The 20429-nt window shown below is 37.3% G+C and overlaps 2 protein-coding genes across 10 annotated transcripts in view; one reads left to right on the plus strand and one right to left on the minus strand.

The window, feature by feature from the left end:
• Wdr3 (WD repeat domain 3) overlaps positions 1-15934 on the plus strand; it is a 31161-nt gene extending 15227 nt beyond the window's left edge. For both annotated transcript variants that reach the window (XM_005389069.2, XM_005389070.2), the window contains 16 exons: positions 292-385; positions 2730-2831; positions 4457-4542; positions 4737-4872; positions 5681-5737; positions 7114-7214; positions 7405-7516; positions 7654-7788; positions 8105-8155; positions 8608-8673; positions 9861-9953; positions 10410-10457; positions 11815-11858; positions 13768-13896; positions 14949-15042; positions 15335-15934. In XM_005389069.2, coding sequence (XP_005389126.1) covers positions 292-385; positions 2730-2831; positions 4457-4542; positions 4737-4872; positions 5681-5737; positions 7114-7214; positions 7405-7516; positions 7654-7788; positions 8105-8155; positions 8608-8673; positions 9861-9953; positions 10410-10457; positions 11815-11858; positions 13768-13896; positions 14949-15042; positions 15335-15490 — 1504 coding nt within the window. In that variant the 3' untranslated portion in view covers positions 15491-15934. The remainder of the gene's footprint in view (positions 1-291; positions 386-2729; positions 2832-4456; positions 4543-4736; positions 4873-5680; positions 5738-7113; positions 7215-7404; positions 7517-7653; positions 7789-8104; positions 8156-8607; positions 8674-9860; positions 9954-10409; positions 10458-11814; positions 11859-13767; positions 13897-14948; positions 15043-15334) is intronic.
• Spag17 (sperm associated antigen 17) overlaps positions 9726-20429 on the minus strand; it is a 218993-nt gene continuing 208289 nt past the window's right edge. For 6 of the 8 annotated variants that reach the window (XM_013516486.1, XM_013516484.1, XM_013516485.1 and 3 more), the window contains one exon: positions 9726-9903. The gene's annotated coding sequence lies outside the window, so the exon portion shown is untranslated. Of the gene's footprint in view, positions 9904-10353; positions 10494-13907; positions 14570-20429 lie in introns of those variants that run through there. The other 2 variants (XR_001234871.1, XM_013516483.1) reach the window with 2 other exon arrangements.

A 20429-nucleotide genomic window follows, 5' to 3' on the forward strand; every position in this document is an offset into this window, starting at 1 on the left:
AACCTTCAGGCTCACCTTTCTTGGTAATGGTGGATCAGAGCCTAAAAAGCCCAGCAGATACTTTTGCTTTTGTGTGTTTTCTGTTCCTTAGTATCAGGAGGTACCTGTAAAAACAATAAGATTTGGTGCTCTATAATACTATTTTCCTTGCATGTAATTGTGTCTGAGTTAAGAAATGTGAAGACTTTTCTCGTGTTGATCCCTCTGTGTGACTGAACATGTATACACTAACCTTTATGATGCAGAAGCAGGTCTCCTTAACATACGAGTGCTTTATTTTTTTTCTCATAGGTCTACACTGCAGTGTATTCGGACAATGAGTTGTGAATATGCACTTTGTTCATTCTTTGTGCCTGGTGACAGGCAGGTGATCATAGGAACAAAGGTAAACTGAGATGTCTTTCTTGGATTTCTGAGGCATTTCTGCTAGTATCTTAAAGTGTGAGAAATCTGGCTTCTTCCTCAGCATAGTTGAAATATATGTAGGAAGATGGTAGTTCATGGCTCTTTTTTATTTTTTTAAGCTTACTTTCTTAATTTGTTTTAAACCAGTGTCAAATTATGAAGAATAATTCTTGACCATGATATAACTGCCATTATTTTTATGATCATTTTTTCATGCATGGTTTTATGAACATGTATATAATAATGTTTTATTTGATAATAAAATATACTAATTAATATATTCATTATCAATAAAATATATTAATCAAATATATTAATAAATTTATTTAGTTGATAAAATATATTAATATATTAATTAAGAAAACAATTAAAATATATCAAATATCTGGTGTCATGTTTGACAGATAGAAACATTCAAATAAAACCAAACTGGCCAAGTCCTAATCACTACCTGCCAATCAGTTTGGGCATGAGCCGACATGAGATTTAAATTCAAATTCTGTTTTTATAAAATGAGTAATTTGGAGCGGGTCTCACAGTTTCATTGACAATGTTCATCTGTGTGACAAGATGATGGCATTTACACAGATACATTAGAATCCTAGCTCTGCCATTTAATAGCTGTGACCTTTGAGCAAATTACTTTAACTCTACTAGTCCTGGTTTTCTTGGATAGTGTGATATTAATAACACACTTCACAGGGATGAAACACGCAAAGGACTCAGCACAGATATTGGCCCACATCAAATAACTGATCTAAAGTAGAGCTGGTAGCAAGTAACATTGAGGATAAATTGGAGTCATCTGTAGTATGTTTTGAAAAGTGCTTCTCAAGGATTTGTCATCATTATTTCCATAAACCTGGGCTGAAACCTCTGAAAGGGTTTCAGAGGTTTCAGTCCATTTGCATGAATCTTATAAGAAAGCCTATGCATCACAGCAGATGTTTCTTGCCCAATAAAAAGTGTAGAAAGTGTTAGAAAGATTTTAAGATTAGTGTCAAGGACCCAGCATTAACATTTGAGTTAGAATTTTTTCTCATTTTTTATTTATTCTCATAAATACCCCCTTTTCTGTAGGGAAAGCATTTTGGGAATTGCTGTGAGGACTGCCCACATGACCAACATGTAGTCCCTGGCTTGACCCCTGCAGCCGACAGTTGATATACATCTTTTCTCCTTATAACCTCCGCAGAGACACTGATGATATAAATTCCATTTTACATAAGAACAAAACAGATTCAAGAGTGTGTTTACCAAAGGCCACAGAGTTCTAAACTACCTGTGCTAATAGGCTTTTTGTCACTGACCAAATATCTGAGAAAATTAACTTAAAAGAAAAACACATTTGTTTTGGCTTATAGTTTCAGAGGTTTCAGTCCATGGTCAGCTGGCTCCATTGCTTTTAAGGCTTGGCAAAGGAGAAACATTATATAGGAAGTGCACAGCAGAGAAAAGATGGTCATCTACCTTCCATGTTAGCCAGGAAACAGAGAAAGAGAGCCAGAGAAGAGCCTGCAGACCAGATCTCATCCCCACCTCTTGTTTCTGTCACTTCTCAGTAATACCATCAAATTGATCTCATCAATGAATGAATCCACTGATGATGACATAGCCCTCAAATCCTATCCCTTTCCAAAGTCTGTCAGCTGCTGAGCCTTTTGTGGGACGTACAATATCCAAATCATAATTTAAGTAGGCCAGAACTCACGTTTGGCTCACATTTTTTCCACCACATTGTGCAGACGCTCATCACATAGCTAGGCTTTGGCACTGCATGTGTTTTACATGCCAATGCCATGGTCATGGCGTTTACAGATCTCTAACCAGGAATCAGATTGTGGATGACAGTATGAATGATTGTTTGTTTTAGTTCATTGTTCTTCTTAGCATTATAGGTAGATCATTTCATTGTCAAAGTGTTATGAAAGAGGAAATTAAAACTAGATGAAAAAGAACTTGTTAAGCAATCACTGTGGAGAGTATCCAGTGACAGGATTGGAGGGATTTTGGATTGTGGATTTGTTATTATGTTTATTTTGATTTGCCTGTGGCTGTGATGCTTCCCTTTCAAAGTTGTGGACCCAGTGAAAGTGACAGGGCTGTAGGTGGCATAGTTGTGCAGCACGGCAGCTCAGCCATGGTGAACTCAGCATGGCAGTGGAGGATTTAACAGTATTTATTCAGAGGACGGGAGCCATCTCCGTAAGCAATGGATTGTGTCGTTGATACTTCATTATGAAATCTTCTCTAAATTGTCAGGCATGAATCATGAGAATTATAGTTGTGCTCATTAGAGTTGTGTACCTATTGTGTCTTCCTAGACGGGGAAATTACAGCTGTATGACTTGGCTTCAGGGAATCTGCTGGAGACAATAGAAGCCCATGATGGAGCTCTGTGGTCCATGTCTCTCTCGCCAGATCAGGTGACTCCACCAGTTTTAGAGCTGCTTTTGATGCTGTTTGTACTTCTTTAAGTACTGTGGCCATGTGCCTCAATCCTTATATTAAATGCTGCCTAAGAATGATTTTTCTTGGGGCTTCTTTAAGAAAGTTTTTTGTAATGTATCTAATCTTCAAACTTTATATTTGATCCCATTTCATTTGCCTGTGGTATCTGTGCTGTCATGATGAAATGAATTCAGGTTGAGCCGCTTTCGATGATCTGCAACATGGCGTCAAATTGTTATCTTCATGATTTTTTTTAACCAGTGGTTTGTGATATTTTTAAGAGGCAGTGTTCTCTTGAGGAACACAATACACTGCATTGAGTGGACTTTTCTTTTCCACTTTTAGTCCAAGCATCTGTGAGCTTAAAATCGTGTTTCAAGAACTGTATCGGTCCTTAGAAGTCAATAAAAATGTACTCCCCTTTGTGAGACTCATCACAGAGAACTAAATATTCTAGTGATGGTGCTGGTCATTCTAAAGATTCTGATACATTTTTGGATGATATCATAGGAGCTTTAGCCCATTCATTACAATATTCTCAGTGGTGGCAAACCTTTGATCCATTGAAAGTACATACTATTTTTAGAAAAGTAAATCTAGACTTTCATGTCGTTTGGAATCAAAACAAACAACTATGAATTTAAATTAGTAGTAACACCTTGTATCAGAAATGTTCTATATTTTCTATAAACTTTGTAGTGTTTCACTGTAACAAAACCAAGGATCAGGAGATAGTTGCTTCTTGTTTTAAAATCAGTGAGATACCAGAGGAGACGAGATCCAGTGTTCTGATTCTGTTTTATGTACTTTATGCTGCTCCTCTGATGTAGTGGGACTGATTTTCTTGATCTTGGAAAAACATTGCAAATATGTTTTAAACAGGGATATCACAGCAATAAATTTATATTCTTCTTAGATGAATACTTTAAACAAATTTATTTAACTTATTCTATATATATGCACATATTTCTCTATTATCTATATCTTAAACTAATTGTCTTTGTAGCAAATTCTTTTGACTGTTGCCTTACATGAAACAAACAAAGATATCCCACAATATTCATTAAGGATTTTTCTTCATAAAATATAACTAGAACTTTTAAAAAAATTTTTCTTTACCAATACATGTTTACAGTGTATAGTGATTACATTCACTGTGGAGACTTGGTAGGTACCATGTATTTGACGCATCTTACTTCTACCCCACTTCTGTTCCATGTCTGTTTTCTTTTTAAAATGTTTTTCTTCTTTCTTATGTCTTTATCAAGTTAATTACTGTAAAAACAGCTTAACAACCAGACCAACAGGCCAAAAAAGATAAAAAACACATAAGACAATTGCGCTAAATCAAGGTACACTTTTAGATACATTGGCCACACTGGACAGAATTTGTTATCATCTCTGTGTTACTGGGAATTGTCTACTGAGGTTTGTGAGAGCAGTGCCCTAAAAAAGTGGAAGAGATTAGGAAGAATCACATTTCTCTTAATTCTGACCTATGCATCAAATAAAAATGGTCTTTTAGATTCTTCTGACATGTTTTCTTAGCAAGGTTTCTCTATTGAAGTGGTCTCTAATCAAAATGTTATTTAATTTTCAGCGTGGCTTTGTAACAGGTGGTGCAGATAAATCTGTCAAGTTCTGGGACTTTGAGTTGGTAAAAGATGAAAACAGTACCCAGAAGAGGTGAGGAGTTTTTGTTCTTTGGGGTTTTTTTTTAGGGGGGGTCCATTTTTTTGAGTAAAAACGAGGAGTCATTGAATGACCTTTTGATAAGTATTTGTATGTCTGTTGTGCTTGTGCTTGGAATTTTCTGCCGTGGGTTTGTAGAGTATTCTTTTATATATATATTTTTTGCTTGTTACTTTCTGTGATGCTAGACTTTCTGTAAAGCAAACTCGAACCTTACAACTAGATGAAGATGTTCTGTGTGTAAATTACTCTCCCGATCAAAAGCTGTTGGCTGTGTCTTTGCTGGACTGTACTGTGAAAATTTTCTACATTGACACCTTAAAGGTACTGTGGAAATATTTTCTTTCTTTCTGACTGACCTGAAAAAAATTTGAGTTGAAAGGTTGGGCATGGTGGTGCATGCCTATAATCCCAGTACTTGGGAGGCTGAGGCAGGAGGATTCCCGGGAATTTGAGGCCAGGCTGGGCTACAAAGTGGTTTCAAGGCCAACCTCAACTGCACAGCAAAACCCTGTCTCAAAAACAGACCCACAAAAAAAGTAGAATTTAGGTTGCGATTATAAAGAAGTACCCTTATTATGCCCAGCAAACTTGTGTATAAATAAAATCCTCATCAATATACTAGGGGAGCTAAGGGTTTTTAAAGAGTTCTGTGATTCATAAACTTTGTGTGAAGCAAGTTATATTTCAGAAAATTTTGTGAACAGAATATCCTACCATTCTAGGTATCTTATGCAGTTTTTCCACTTGTCTGGACTTCAGGATCATTTTGAGTCCTTTAAAAAATACAAATTACTAGGTCCAAAGCCCAGAGTATCCCTATCATAGGACTAGATTGGGCCTGGGAATGCCTTGTAAGTCAAGTGTTCCATAGTCTTCTCAGTTATCAGGCAGCAAGTCTCTGGAAGCTCCCTGCTTTCACTGTGTCACAGTGTTCTTTGCAAGTGCAGGTCAGGTCTGCATAGCGGACGCAGACCATCTTGACCAGTCTTCAGTGGCTCTGAAATACAAAGCACTGTCTAGAAGTGTGTTTAGTATTACATTTCCGTTTATATTATTCACCTACATGTAATTATACCTATATGTTCTAGATAAATATGAGTTATCTGTATTTTTTTTCTTTTGTGTTTAGTTTTTTCTCTCACTGTATGGACACAAACTGCCTGTTATATGCATGGATATCTCTTACGTAAGTAAAACTGAAATAGTGTTTCAGTGACAAGATAGATAAATAGGAAATAGGGAAACGTTCAAAAGTTCAAATTCCCCAAATTAAAGTTGTTTCAAAAATATTTTAAGATAAATACTAAATTGTTTCAGTGATTCTAGTTTCTTCTTTTCATTGAAAAGAAAGTTTTGTCCTATTTGTTTTTTCTTCTTTATAAGGGAGAATCTTTTTTTCATTTTTGTTTATGACTTATACTCTGAGTAACATTTTGGACCTTCATATAAGATCATGATACACTGTATATTAACAAGTGTTATTCTCTTATTATTTTATTATAAATTTGTAGAAGTGTTTTTATATTTTTTAGTGTCTACTTGTATTACATTTAAAAAGATTTTTTAAAAAAACAAGTTACCTAAAACTGACATTTTTCTCAATTCTTGGCTTGATATCTTCACTTCATTCTGTTGTCTATCTGATTTTCTCAAGTAGTAGAGTGAATTATGTATTATAATTATATCTTTAGTATATTGAATCTTTTCAGAATAATTTCACAAATCTCTCAGTTAATCCCTGTAACTCACTCTTGTGGTGCTCCTAAATTGTATTGTCTAAAATTCTGTAATTGGGGCTGGGGATTTAGCTCAGCGGCACAGCTCCTGCCTGGCAAGCGTGAGGTCATGAGTTCGATTCCTGGTACCAGAAAAAAAAAAAAACCCACACACACAAAAAAAATTCTGTACTTAGTAGATCACCTGAACATTGAGGGACTTTAAAAAGGCTTCCCTTTCTGTACTGTAGGATATTCTGCTGTGAAATTCACTTTTTATTTGAATATTTGTGGTAGTTTGCATTATCTATACAGTCTCTTGGTCAGAATACCATTTTTCCAATATCTGATTATGACTAGAAGTAAAAATGTGTATTTAAAAGAGAAAAACAACTGACCCTGTCACTGTCTGATTGGTGCACTAACAGCTGTTTGAAGTAGGCACTGACACAGGAAAGAGAGGAGGGAATGGTGGTGAGGAATATAGGGCACAAGCTCAGTCGTAAACGTCCCAGTACATCGCATCCCAGTCTCATTGTCTCCTCTTTCCTCCTGTTGTGGCGGAGGTTAGAGGTTGTGTTTCCTGTTCACCAGAGTTAGTGGTAATCTTCCATGGAAGGGAAGCCCTGCACTGTGGTGGTCACTGAAGACACAGAGTTCGTACAGTCACTAAGTTTTTTAATCGGCTCTGGAAGAAAAAGCGAAGAATTAGTAGAGAAAGGAAATGGATGTTTTTGGCTTTATTTTAATGTTTTTATAAGAAATGGGTTAAATATTCTGGTTAGCTTTTATTTATCTAATTTATACAATTCAAATACTAGATAATATCTGCTTCTCTTTCTCATAGGATGGAGCCCTGATAGCGACTGGCTCTGCTGATAGAAATGTGAAAATCTGGGGCCTGGACTTCGGAGACTGCCATAAGTCTCTCTTTGCACATGATGACAGGTAGCGTAGGCTCCGGAGGCCTCCCCTGGAGTCACTTGTATCATTTCCTAGAGCACCCGTGTCCCTCACTTTGTGAGCAATGGGAAGTTCTAACGTACAGTCAGACACTCTAGAACTAGATAGTCAAAGCTGTTTATGTTTGTGAGACTCCTTACTAACTTGGAATTTGATGACTTTTGAATACTTTCAGCGTGATGTACCTACGGTTTGTCCCTAAGTCTCACCTCTTCTTCACTGCTGGGAAAGACCATAAGATTAAGCAGTGGGATGCAGACAAATTTGAACACATACAAACTCTGGAGGTAACCTCTCACCTGTTCTGTTTAATCAGTGTTTAAGAATTGGTTTTAGGAACATTTATATCACCCATTAATATAAGTGGATAATGGCCTGTGAATCTGTTATTCTTACTTGGGGTTTTTGGCGTTTCTTTCTCCAGGGGCACCACCAAGAAATATGGTGTTTGGCTGTGAGCCCCAGCGGGGACTACGTTGTATCCTCATCTCATGACAAATCTCTAAGACTGTGGGAGAGAACAAGGGAGCCACTCATTCTTGAGGAAGAAAGGGAGATGGTAAGAACTTAGGCCTGGCTTCATTTTATTTTATTTTATTTTCTCGTTTCATTTTAAATATGTGGGTGGGTAAAGGACAGACTCTCCTAGCTGAAGCTTCATGTTTAGGGCAGCGGTGGCTCACTCATTCACTACCGGTCCAAGAACCTGTAGGAAATATTTCCAAGAACGGTGTCACCCATTTCAGAGGTCAGGCAGGGACACAGATATCCTTAGGGAATTGCTTTGAAAGAAAAGGCTTCTCCCTGCCTTCTTTCATGTTGCACGGGGACCATGATTCTGACCTCCAATTAACTGCTAATCTATCTTATGGCAGCAAAGGGAAGCAGAATACGAGGAGAGTGTGGCCAAAGAAGACCAACCAGCTGTAAGTAAATCTTTTGCGAACTTGGAATTTACTATAATTTTAAGTGGAATTAGAACTGGAATTAGATTCCAAAGGAATCATCAACTGCTATAAGAACAAATCTATGAGGGTTTTTTATTCAACTGTATATTTTTGGTTTTGTGACACAAGTGATTGATCAAATTTGATACTGAGCAATTGTTATTCTGACATTTTTTTTAAAAAGACGACTTTAGAGAATTATAGAATTCACTGTAGAACAAAAATTAAAATGAGAAAGTTTTTGAGAAATTGCATACTCTAAACGTTTACAGGATGTTCTTATGATAATGTGTATAACATAAAGTACTCAATGATAGCTGATAACTGTTATTATTTTCATAAAATGATGCCTGGGATAGATAAAGGACTTGTTTGTTGCTTCCTTAGCCCCTGTCAATAGTATTGTTCAAAGGCATCTTTGTTTCTGGCAGGTTCCAGGGGAAACTCAAGGTGACAATTACTTTACTGGAAAGAAAACTATTGAAACAGTGAAAGCGGTAAGTTGAAGTAGAGCATATTGCAGCAGGACAGGGTCTGACGAGGTTGCTGAAGCACAGATAAGGAATCTGACCAACTCTAAACAGATTGGGCCTACAGGTTTACTGATCCTTGTCATGGAAAGAGAATTTTCAAAATGTGTCAGTAAGAGGTTTGGGAAAGATTTATAAATCAGAAATTTCAGTTCACAAGAGTGGGGTGTGGATGCTCAGAGAAATGAGGTGCATTATTTCCTGGAAGAAGGAACATTTATGCTTCTCTTGAAGGGGTGAAAACCCCGGAAAAAGGCAGCCTACTCCCTAAGAAGGGAACTAGCCCATTCTGCAGAGATGGGCCCAGTTTTTTTTGAATAGGTAATTTAAACATTTTTTGGATTCTCTCTGTTTTCCTTTATCTTAGGGTCGCTCCCTACTCTTTACTTTCTGGGTGAAGCCAACTAATGGCCTTTAAGTATCCCTGAGGAATTTTGGGTGGGATGGGTCTTGAAGGAAGGAAACCTGAATTTAACCAAAGGAAATGCTGATATGGATCCCACTGGGGAGCTTTGGCTGGGGCCTCAAGCTGCAATCTTATTACAAGTATTTTTAGTTACAATTTCCTTCCGATTTCTGCCTGCAATATTTCTTCTATCCCGCCTCATGCATCTCAATTTTTAATAGGACTCCAGCTTTATAGTACAAGTCTTTCTATGTCAGTGAAATAGCCTTTTGTGGCAGAAGATTGATGAAATTCGAGGTGGAGATCTTTTTTGTTTTTTTTTTTGTTTTTGGTTTTTTGGTTTTTCTCTGGTACCGGGAACTGAACTCACGACCTTGCGCTTGCCAGGCAGGCGCTTTTGCCATGAACTAAATCCCCAGCCCCAGAGATGGAGACCTTAACCTTTACCTGCTCGGTGTATCATTTCTAGCAAGAAACACTGATTCCCTCTAAAAGTAGCACCTTTTAGATGTTCTTGGAAACTTCCCTACTTGAGGTATCCAGAAATGGTCTCACCTTAGTCTTTTCCTTACAAGTTAAAAAATAAATAAATAAAACCAAGGACATTTATAAATACTTTTTGGCATGTCTTTATTAGACTGATTTGAGCTGTTCACATCATAAATTTATGGTCAGGCCTTCCGGTTTGTGTGTCCTGGGGTGATGAATGTGTTGTGATGATTTCTGTCCTTTGTCATCATCTGAGTAGGCTGAGAGGATCATGGAGGCCATTGAGCTTTACCGAGAAGAAACTGCAAAAATGAAAGAACACAAAGCCATTTGTAAGGCTGCAGGGAAAGAGGTAATGATAGTTCATTCAACTTTGAGCTAGAAAATGCCAATGGGATTCCTGAGATGCAAATCATTTCACAATTTATTAACTCAGATCAATATAAGATGAATGCAGTAGAATCTTTTCCAATTCAGGTATCAAAATAAATAGAGGAACAATAGGAGGAAAAATCATAGTATTAATAACAAGGGAAGAATAGGAATTGTAGATGGAAACAATTAATGTGTTGAGTTAGGAGCTCACATTCCCTTGTTGGTTGGGAGGCAGGGTAACCATTTCAGGTTTTTATGTAAAAATGTACTGCCCAAACTTAAAACTGTAGAAAACTAAAAGGCCTTATAATTCTTTTATACTATTCTAGCTTTTAGGGTTTCCTTCTCTTTTCAAAATTATAAAATATTGTTGTTACCCTCTCTGAAAAGTGCTATCACTGTCTTGTAATGGCATATAATAATTTCTTCATAGGTTCCTCTTCCCATCAACCCCGTCCTGATGGCTTATGGCAATATTTCAGTGAGTAGAATGTCTGCTTTCCCTTGATTTTTAAAGCTGAAAGAAAGTGGAGATGCCTTTCAATTTGGAGATGGATGCATTGGGAAATTATTGTCTTTAAAAATATTTCTGAGTGTTTAGATGTCTCTGTAAGTTTTTTTTTTTTTAATTAGTCCACATTCGCAGTACGTGATGATTGCATTCCTTGTGTGTTGGTCCATGTGCATAACTCATTTTAATTCTGTTTTCATCCTCTTCCCCTCCCAGCCTACCCCCATCCCACCTCTCAGTTTCCTTCCCATTTGAGAAAGATTTATCTCCCTGCTTCCTGTTATCTGTCTTTTACTTTGGTGTTTATTTATATTTTGGCTTTCTCATATAAGAGAAACCTTGCCATATTTAAGTATGTGTGTTAATTTCAAAAGGACCACCTTGGTGTCACTTCCTAAGTCAGCCTTTTGGTTTGACTGGACTCAACATTCTTCAGCGTTCTAGTACTTACTTAGTTAGGGTCATTATCCAAAGCTCTCTGAAGATTCTGTTCTTTTAAATGAACTTTCAAATATATCTTTAGAGGAAGAGCTGATTGTTCTGGACTCACAACCAGAAACAAACCAAATGGTACCAACCGACAAACACAAGACGCACGGCCCGCCAATTGGAATTTAGGATGAGCCTTTATTCCTGGCCAGGGACTGACTGAGAGCCTGCACGCAGGGAAGGATCAGGCCAGTCCTGATCCAGGGATGAGAGCGGTTTTTAAACCCTAAAACCGCATCCTGTTTGGCAAACACATGTCTCATCTGTAACAATGAGGGGATTTTTTTAAGGGAAGAACAGTACATTCCGAGAATCCTGGAGGGGTAAAGCGTTTACGGGAGAAAAATACATTTTGGGAGTCCAGGAAGGGCAGAGCGTTTACAGCCATACATTCCAGAAATGGTAAACATGAAGATCCATCCCCAAGGCAGGGGTGGGAACTAGGAATTAAACTAGAACCTTTGATGTCTGTGGTGGGGCTTTTACACTGACATAGTCAATCAAAAAACAGAAAAGAGGGAAGGGTAAAGGAAGAATATGCTTATCCAGTAATAACTATTTACCTAGTATTTTACTTGTATGTCTCATTCCTCACAGTAATCTTATGAGTCAATGTTAGGTTCATTTCATAGATAAGCAAATGGCCCAACTTAGTTGCTAAAGACTCAGGTCATTTGTAAACCTGGATCTGGCTAACTATAAGCCCGTGCAGGTCTTGCCATGGTAGAACACTGTTTCTTCAAATGAGAGAGGGGTCATTGCTTTTTAGGTGATAGAAATCACTGTGAACAGAAACCAACCAAGAGTATCACTAATGCTGTTAAATCTTCTCTTATAGCCTTCAGCTTATGTGTTAGAGATTTTTAAAGGAATCAAATCAAGGTGAGTCTTAGCGCATGATCGTAATTCATCATGTGGCACATATATTAAATGCCTATGTGAACATGAAATAAAGAGCAATTACAATTGATGGTTATGTTTCTTAAAAATTTATCAAAAATTTAATAAAGAATAATTTATTATAATGTTCTTTTGAAATGTTAGAACTAAGATACTTCTAGCTAGGCGTGGTAAGCACACGCCTGTAATCCCAGCACTCCAGACGCTGAGGCAGGAGGATTGCTGCGAGTTCGAGGCCAGACTAGGCTACATAGTGAGTTCAAGGGCATCCTGAACTACGTATTAAGAATATCTCAAAAGAGCAAAAAGAAAAGAAAGAAATTAGGATTCTTTTAAAGTATGGAGATACTTTTAAAAATGAGTGAGGGGTTTATGTTGTTGGCAATAAAATAATACATAAATCAAACCAGCCATTTGGGGTCATGCTTAAAATTCTAGCATGCTAGAGGTGGAGGCAGGAGGATTGCAAGTTCAAGCCCAACCTGGGCAATTTAGCAAGACCCTGTTTCAAAATAAAAAGAAAGCCCTGAGGAGGTAGCTCAGTGCAAAGCTCTGTGTTTAATTCCTATTTCTAAAAAAAAAATCTGAAGTACCAAAAATGTTAACATTTATTTTCCTGTATATTTTTCCTGGCTTATCTATGTACATATAGTTTGAATCATATAATTTTTTCCTTTTTTTACATATTTCTCGAACTTCTGCATTTATTATTAATGTTTTCAAAAACACATTATTGAATTTTTCAAAATATTCCATTGTACAAGTAATTACTGTTGGATGTTACATTTGTTTCTCGTTTTTTACTATGACCAATAATGCTTCAGTGAACACCCTTGTATATAAATCTTTGTCATCATTGTTAAATAAATTTATAGAGTCCTAGTAACCTAATAACTGATTAATATGCATGGGCTTTTTAAAGCTTTATACTTCCAAATTATTTTCGAAATGCTTATAACTGTTTACTTGATAAGCAAAAAGTGGTGTTATACTTTATTCAATTTTTATTGTTAATAAAGTTAAAATTTCATATTTTTGCCCCTTTGTATATTTTTCTTTTTAGTTACTGTTCTCTCTGTCCTTTTAGTAGTGTCACTTACAATTTTCAGAATTTTTAATTTTGTTTGTTATATACTTTGGGAATAATGTTATTTATAATTTACCTCTGGGTTTTATGTATGTCTGACTTAATGAAGATTACTTTTATAATGAATCAAAATATCTACATATAACTTAAATAAAGCTACCTCAGGATAATGATGAAATTTCACTAGCGAAAAGTAAACGAGAATCAACTCAGAGGTACAATACGTTCCAAGATGGAAAAAAATCTGTATTTTAAAGATATAATGTTCTTAAACTAATAGATTTCTGATCCTAATTGAAATATTTTTAAGATTAGCAATTAGAATTTATGAAATAATAGTAGACCTGATTCTAAAAGGAGCTAGTATCCGAGATTAAAAACTATGAAATTAGCAAAATTAAAGTAGTATAGGAATGGTGTCAGAATCAGTAATCATCATCATGAACTCAAAAGCCCTGAAAACACACACACATGCACATAAATTTAATATATGGTTTCTTTAAAAAGTATCATATAAAGGTGAAATATTTAACAAAAGGTTTGAGGAGCAGTGTTTATCTGGAGAAGAAAAGATTTGCCCAACATGCTGTGGACCAAACAGCATTTCAAATAGATTAAAATATGAAATATAAAAAATAAAAACGTGGCAGGGAAAGTTCTCTAGAGTATAGATGAATCTTCAGTTTAACCCTGAGCAAGATCTATTCAAGTGTGAAAGTAGTAGAAAGGTAGTAAGAGAAAAGATTTGATAATCGACCGTGTTAAGGACTATGACATTTTCAATGTTTATTTTTTCTTTTTCAGTGAACTGGAGGAGTCTCTGCTTGTGCTGCCTTTCTCTTACGTCCCAGACATTCTTAAACTCTTCAATGAGTTCATTCAGCTGGGCTCTGACATTGAGCTTATATGTAGATGCCTCTTCTTCCTCCTTAGGTAATGCCCTTTTGCAGAGAATGCCACGTCTCCTCACAAGAACTGCTGAGTGGTGTGTTACCTGAAGCCAGCAGCACTTTGGGATTAAAAATAGGATGTTTCAGTTTCAGAAACTTACAGCTTCAGTGTCACCTCCCATACATATTTCTTTGGAAATATTTGAAACGGGTGGTGATGACCCACTTTGCTCAGTAATACATAGTGGTAAGACATTGTTCAGCAATGCAAATTCATCTTAGGTTTCAGGGTGTGGTCCAGGATAGTAGTGGAGGAATAGGGACAAACTGAATGTACCTACTGAAAACAAAAACTGGTCAGCTGATATAAATGGCTAAGTAGGAATATTTAGTGAATTTGCAGAGTAAGTATTTAGTGAATTGGCCTGATTCTTAACTCTCCATCCTTTATGTTCTTATCAGAATAGTACTAAGGGAGTAGCATGATTTACATTTTTCTGTAGCCATAGTTATAGTTTTGGGCAAGTTGTGAAGGCAGAAACTCATATTCGGCAGTCTGGCTTGTGTGCTATTGAGTCAGGGTCACCAGTGGAAACCACTGAGTACTTCTAGCGTGCCCAAGTGGTTGTAGATGAGCAAGCACTACCTGACGGGTAAGTATAGCAGGCTCAGACTGTAGGTCAGAGTGGGACTCTCAGAAATGACTTTCTTATTTCCTGTGGAAAAATTTAGAAATGTTAGCATTTCTTAAAAAGCTCATTCTGACGCTAAGCTTGCCACAAAATACCACTGTCAAAAATTTATCATCACCTGGTAGATTGGTGGGAAAAGAATTAGGTTTGAGATGAGTATAGCGTGCATAAGGTTTAGCATAACATTTTTTAAACTGTCATCAAATTGTACTAATCAGTAAGGAAGAAACTTTTTAAGGTTTTAATTTTTACTAGAAGCTTTTCTCGACTCCGATGATATGGAGAAATACATCTGTATTTTGTTGCTATTGTTTTGATATTACAACTATCTGTTACTGCTAGGAAGGACACACAGGACCAGAACTGCTCTTTGCAACATGACTCTGTATTGTTTTTCTATTAGGATTCATTTCGGACAGATCACTAGCAACCAAATGCTTGTGCCAGTGATAGAAAAATTAAAGGAAACAACTATCTTGAAAGTCAGACAAGTCCGGGTAAGTGTCTTTGTATAGAGATACCATAATGAGGCAAAATCCTAGCATATATGTGACTTAGAAGTAGCATAGTATGTTGTCTTGTCTTCAGCAATACCAGCCAGGTGTGAATCTGTATTTGAGATAAAGTTTTTGTTCGATCTGGTATGATGAGCTAGAAAACAAAAACAGGAAAATTGTTTAGCAGGGGAAGAACAAGTAGTAACACCTGAAGCTACTGTCCCCTGACTCACATATGCTGCTGAATTGAACGGAAAGGTGAGAAAGCTTGTTTTCTTGGTTTTCTCTCTAGGATGTTATCGGCTTCAATATGGCAGGTCTTGATTATCTCAAGAGAGAATGTGAGATGAAAAGTGAAGTCATGTTTTTCGCTGATGCTACAAGCCAGTTGGAAGAGAAGAAGAGGAAGAGAAAAAAGAGGGAGAAGATGATTTTAACACTGACTTAGAACTGAAATTTGGTGCCTTGTGCTACTTTTTCCTAAAAGAACTTCTAAATTAAGCAGTAATACAGTTGGGGTCACCTTAAAAACACCAGGTAACAGAAGACTTGGCTGCAGAAGATCTCAGGATGCACCTCCCAGCTTTGCCTGAGGAAATTCCAGTGGGGCTGTGGCACCATTTCTTGCTTTTGAAAGCATAACTGTTTTAAAAATCTTTTGAGCTCTCAAAGATTTGACCTCCTTTTGAGACAATCAGGTGCATAATTGATTGTGCTCTGCCCATAAATGCCATGTCATGGGCCTTTGGAGCTGAAAAGGACCATAAAAATTATCTAGAACACCTCCTTAAAACATGGCCTCTTCCTGGTTAGTACATCTGTATATAAGATCTTAATTCTCTTTATAATTTTCTGAATAAAATAGTTGCTCATTAAAGAGTAATCAAGCTAAGATCCTTTGCTGGGTTTCCTAGTAATTTATATACCGTGTACATGTATGTGTGTGAATACATATGTGCATGTGTGTGCGTGTGTGTAGATTTCAGAACATGGAACATTCTAGGAAAAGAGATTAACGCAGATACTTTGAACCTCATCTTTATGGGGAGTTTTTAAATGACTGAGTCATACTTTGTTAGATAGTCAACTTTGATTATCTGTATCTCTTTGAGACAGTGTCCTTCTGTCCATTTGTCCACACCATCTAAGTTACCATGTTGTAGTGCTGCCATTTTCTTCCCATTCTCAGAGCTGCAGGTCTTGTGGCTTAGAGATTTGTGTCCCATACCACAAATCTATTAAGCATGGCATAGTCACTGGAGTGAGTTGAGGAATATAGAGTTATTTTGGGGGCAGAGAAACAGTGAAGAGTGAACTTTAACATAGCATTCCTGAAGGCTAAACTGTGACAAAGCAGAGAACACTGTGATGTGCTCTGGCTGATCTCCAAGGAATCCATCTGAAACAAAGGCAGTTATTTCTGCCACCAAAGAGAGAAGTTACTTCTCAGAGAACATTTTAATTCTTGACGAGAACATAGGCTGAATTTATCATGTTTGTGCTTCTTAGAGTTGTTCTTCAGAACATAAGTTGCAGAATTTTCCATTAACATTTTTTATGGTTTCCAAACCAGAACAAGATCCAGGAGGGCACTATAGACGTATGTCATTAATCATCACTTTTATGTTAAAGAGTGCTGCTTTTCCGTAGCTTTTTCTCTCTGACAAATGGAACCCTAATCAAAGAGAAGGTGAACTTGTCATGGATAAAGTGATGTGTACATCAGGTAGCTACAACATAACTTTTGGTCAAAGTACTTGAAACTCTTCAACCTTAAAGGTTTGAGGGCATCAAGTTCATTAAACAGTGAATTTGAAGCCCAGCAAATTTGTAATCATTTATCAGCATTTATTGGTTTGGACATTGGCTCCTTACAATCCAGGCAGAAACCATTCAATGAATAATACTGCTTATAAATGATTCCATAAGTAACTTATAGAAAGCTTGTAATGCTACAAAGACAACTTCACTGATGGTTTATTAGGAGTAGAGCACCAAAGCTTGCTTTTTAAATTATATATAATGTATGTAATTATATAGTGTGTGTGTGTGAGAGAGAGAGCGAGAGAGAGACAGACCATCCATTTAGAGCAGCTATGATTAACAATTTTGAAATTCTGTAGCTAGATGTTAGGTGCTACTATATTTTGTTTTTTGTTTTTTGTTTTTTTTGGTTTTTCTCTGGTACTGGGAACCGAACTCACGACCTTGCGCTTGCCAGGCAGGCGCTTTTGCCGCTGAGCTAAATCCCCAGCCCCAGGTGCTACTATATTTTGGATCTTAAATATCTTTCAAAGGCCCATATGTTTATTAAGGGCTTTTTCCCTGTGAGATGCTATTGAGAGATGGTGGAAACTATGAGGTGGTGATAGTAGGAGGTCTTCAAGTTGCTGGGTGTGTGCCCTTAAAGAGACAGTAGAACCTGTGGCCATTCTTCCTCTTTCACCCTGAAGTGAGTGGTTTTGCTCTGCTCCATGCTCCTGCCTGAAGTGCTGTCTCGCCACAGGCCCAGTCAGACTGAAACCTCTAAAATGAGCCAACGTAATCCTTTTCTCTTTATAAATTGACTGTCTCAGGTATTTGTTACAGTAACAGAAAGCTGACTAATACAAGTGCTTTATGTATTTGCTATTAAATTGTTTCTCAGTGCCAAGTTTCATAAGTCAGCTCTCATCCAAGAAAATTCTAGTACATCTCTAGCAGGACATTGCCCAAGAAAAGTGTTGTCTGTCCCTGCACACTGCACAGAGGTTCTTCCTCATCAGCTATAATCAAGTCTGCTTAATGCTGCCTTTCCAGGTCTGACTATCCATAGCAAAAAGAGGCTGTAGTCAGGGTTTTAAGATGAAATCACCTGGGTTACATACACTAAAGGGGAAATTAAAATTTTCAATAAAGCTTGCCAAGAATGTCCACCAAAACAAGATGGACATGTCCAGAAAAGCCTGAAAAGAGAACACTTCTTCCTTTGTGTAACCCCTGTCTTTATTGTCTTTGTGTAACTGATGATAGCCTTGCAATGTAACTTACTTGAGAATGACGCTGACCTTGTAATGGAACTTGAGATGTATAAACCCCCTTGGCAACCTGTGATGTCACACCACCCAGTCACAATGCACTACATCTGCCTTTGTACCTACCCCTGGTGAGAACCATAAAAGCCCCATACCCCAGCAGGTGGGGCTCTAAGTCTTTGGGAGAGATCCTAGTCCGAAGCCTACCAGTGCCTCCTAAGCCTCCTAAACCTCCTAAACCTCCTTGGTGCTTTTTCTTTTCATGTTTGGTCTGTTTCCTGTAACAACACCATCCACAATCCACCACCTTTCCCCAAAATTTAGGATCCTAAATTTAAGATGAGACTGTCTCTTGAGAGCAACATCATATATTCCGAGTCTTTTCACTTCTGTGGGTTTTTGTTTTTTTTTTTTTTTTGGGAGGAGAGGTGGGATACAAGCAGCTCTAATATGTCTTTAGAACACAGCACACATGGTGCAATGGTCCCTGAGCCCAACCCTTGTCTATAGTGCCAGGCAGTAATTGCCCATAACAGTGAGCATGGGTTGGACGTAGTAATCATCTAATGGACAGGATACAGCAATTTAATGGGGTATCTCATCCAAGATTAAGGAATAAAATAGTGAATTCTGCCTTGCTTTCTTCACACTCTCCTTGCTTGTTCTAATAAAGCCACGCTGACATGAGATGCTCTAAAAAGAGGCCCAGTATCAAAGAAAATGAGAGCTGTGTCCAAAGGCCAGCAGAGAACTAAGGTGCTCAGCCTTAACAGTCTTCAAAGAATTAAATTATTCTACAACTACTGAGTGATCACAGCAGATTCACCCCCAGGTAAGCCAGAGGAGGCAATAAATAGTAGCTGAATTCCTCACGGAAACTGAATCATGAGTGTTTATAAAGCCACTAAATTTGGGGGTAATTTGTTAAATAGCAACAGATAATTAATACAGGTTCTATAGAGCAAATTACCTCCACTATTTGTTTCAGATTCCTTACATAAAAAATAGGTGTAATAGAGCCTACTCTAGTAAAATTAATATGAATTGCTTAAAGGAAAAACTGTTACTATTCTTTGTATATCTTTTTAATCTTACTGTGCAAATACAAACATGAAGGCAATGTTACTCAAGACATTTCAACATTTCTTCTATGATTTTTTTTTTTTTTTTGGTTTTTTTTTTCTGGTACCAGGAATCAAACTCACGACCTTGTGATTGCCAGGCAGGCACTGTGCCGCTGAGCTAAATCCCCAGCACCTCTTCTATGAAATGTCTAGATTTATGAAATTAGATTGGTATTAACAGGAATTCTAAAACTTTATTTGAAAGCTAATCTGTATGTTGAAAATTGTTTAAAGATGCAGACATCACTATCTCAGTTTTGGATAATTCCTAAAATTGATGGACTAGAGTTGAAATAAAACAAGGCTTAATTCACAGAGTACTCAAAGACTGCAATGTGGAACCTATACTGGATTGAATAGTATCTTCAGGAATTCCACACCAGTCAAATCCTGCAAATATGACTGTGGTTGGAAACGTGTCTTAGTCATTTTTCTCATTGTTGAGACAAAATACTGGACACCCAAAGTTAAAGGGGAAAAATTTATTTAGCTCATTGTTTGTAGAGGTTTCAGTCCATAATTGGCTGGCTCCAAGTCAGGCTGGATGGCAGACAGGCATCTCAGAGGAGCAACAGTTTATGGAGCACAGAGGTAGCAAAAGCAACTAGGGAGACCACAGCTCTTTCTGTCCCTTATATCTTACCTAGGCTACTTAGGGCGGGTAGCAGTCATGCCCTTAATCCTAGTGCCCTTGATTCTAGCATTGCACCATGAGTCAATTTCAGGGTTACACACTCTAGATCCAACCACCTCTGAAAAAGCCCCACCTATAACTACATGAGGCTTTGGGAGGACATCTAGACACATGCCATAACATTTTACTGCTGGCCCCACAAAGACATGTATATTCTTTTATGTAAAGGAAATTTAGTCTGTCTTTAAGAGTCATCAAAATTTTAACAGTTTTAGCATTGCTGAAAAGTCTAAGTCTAAAGTTTCTTTTGAGATTTAAGGCAGACTCTTAGCTGTATGCCCCTATGTAAATGAAAAGGAAAGTTAAACATTTTAACATTTAGTGGCACAAGGTAGACATTTTTATTTTAAAGGTTATAAACAAAACCAGGCATGGTTGCACATGTCTGTAATCCCAGCACTTGGGGGGCTGAGGCAGGGCTGTGAATTTGAGACCAGCCCAGGTCACAAAGTGAGCTCAAGGCCAGCCTGGACTGCATTTCAAGACCCTGTCTCAAAGAGATGAAAAATAAAATAATATAAAATAAAATAAAATAAATGTTATAGACATGGGAAT

The sequence above is a fragment of the Chinchilla lanigera genome, unplaced genomic scaffold, assembly GCF_000276665.1.
Source record: "Chinchilla lanigera isolate Chin_1 unplaced genomic scaffold, ChiLan1.0 scaffold00034, whole genome shotgun sequence".
Taxonomy (NCBI): Eukaryota; Metazoa; Chordata; class Mammalia; order Rodentia; family Chinchillidae; genus Chinchilla; species Chinchilla lanigera.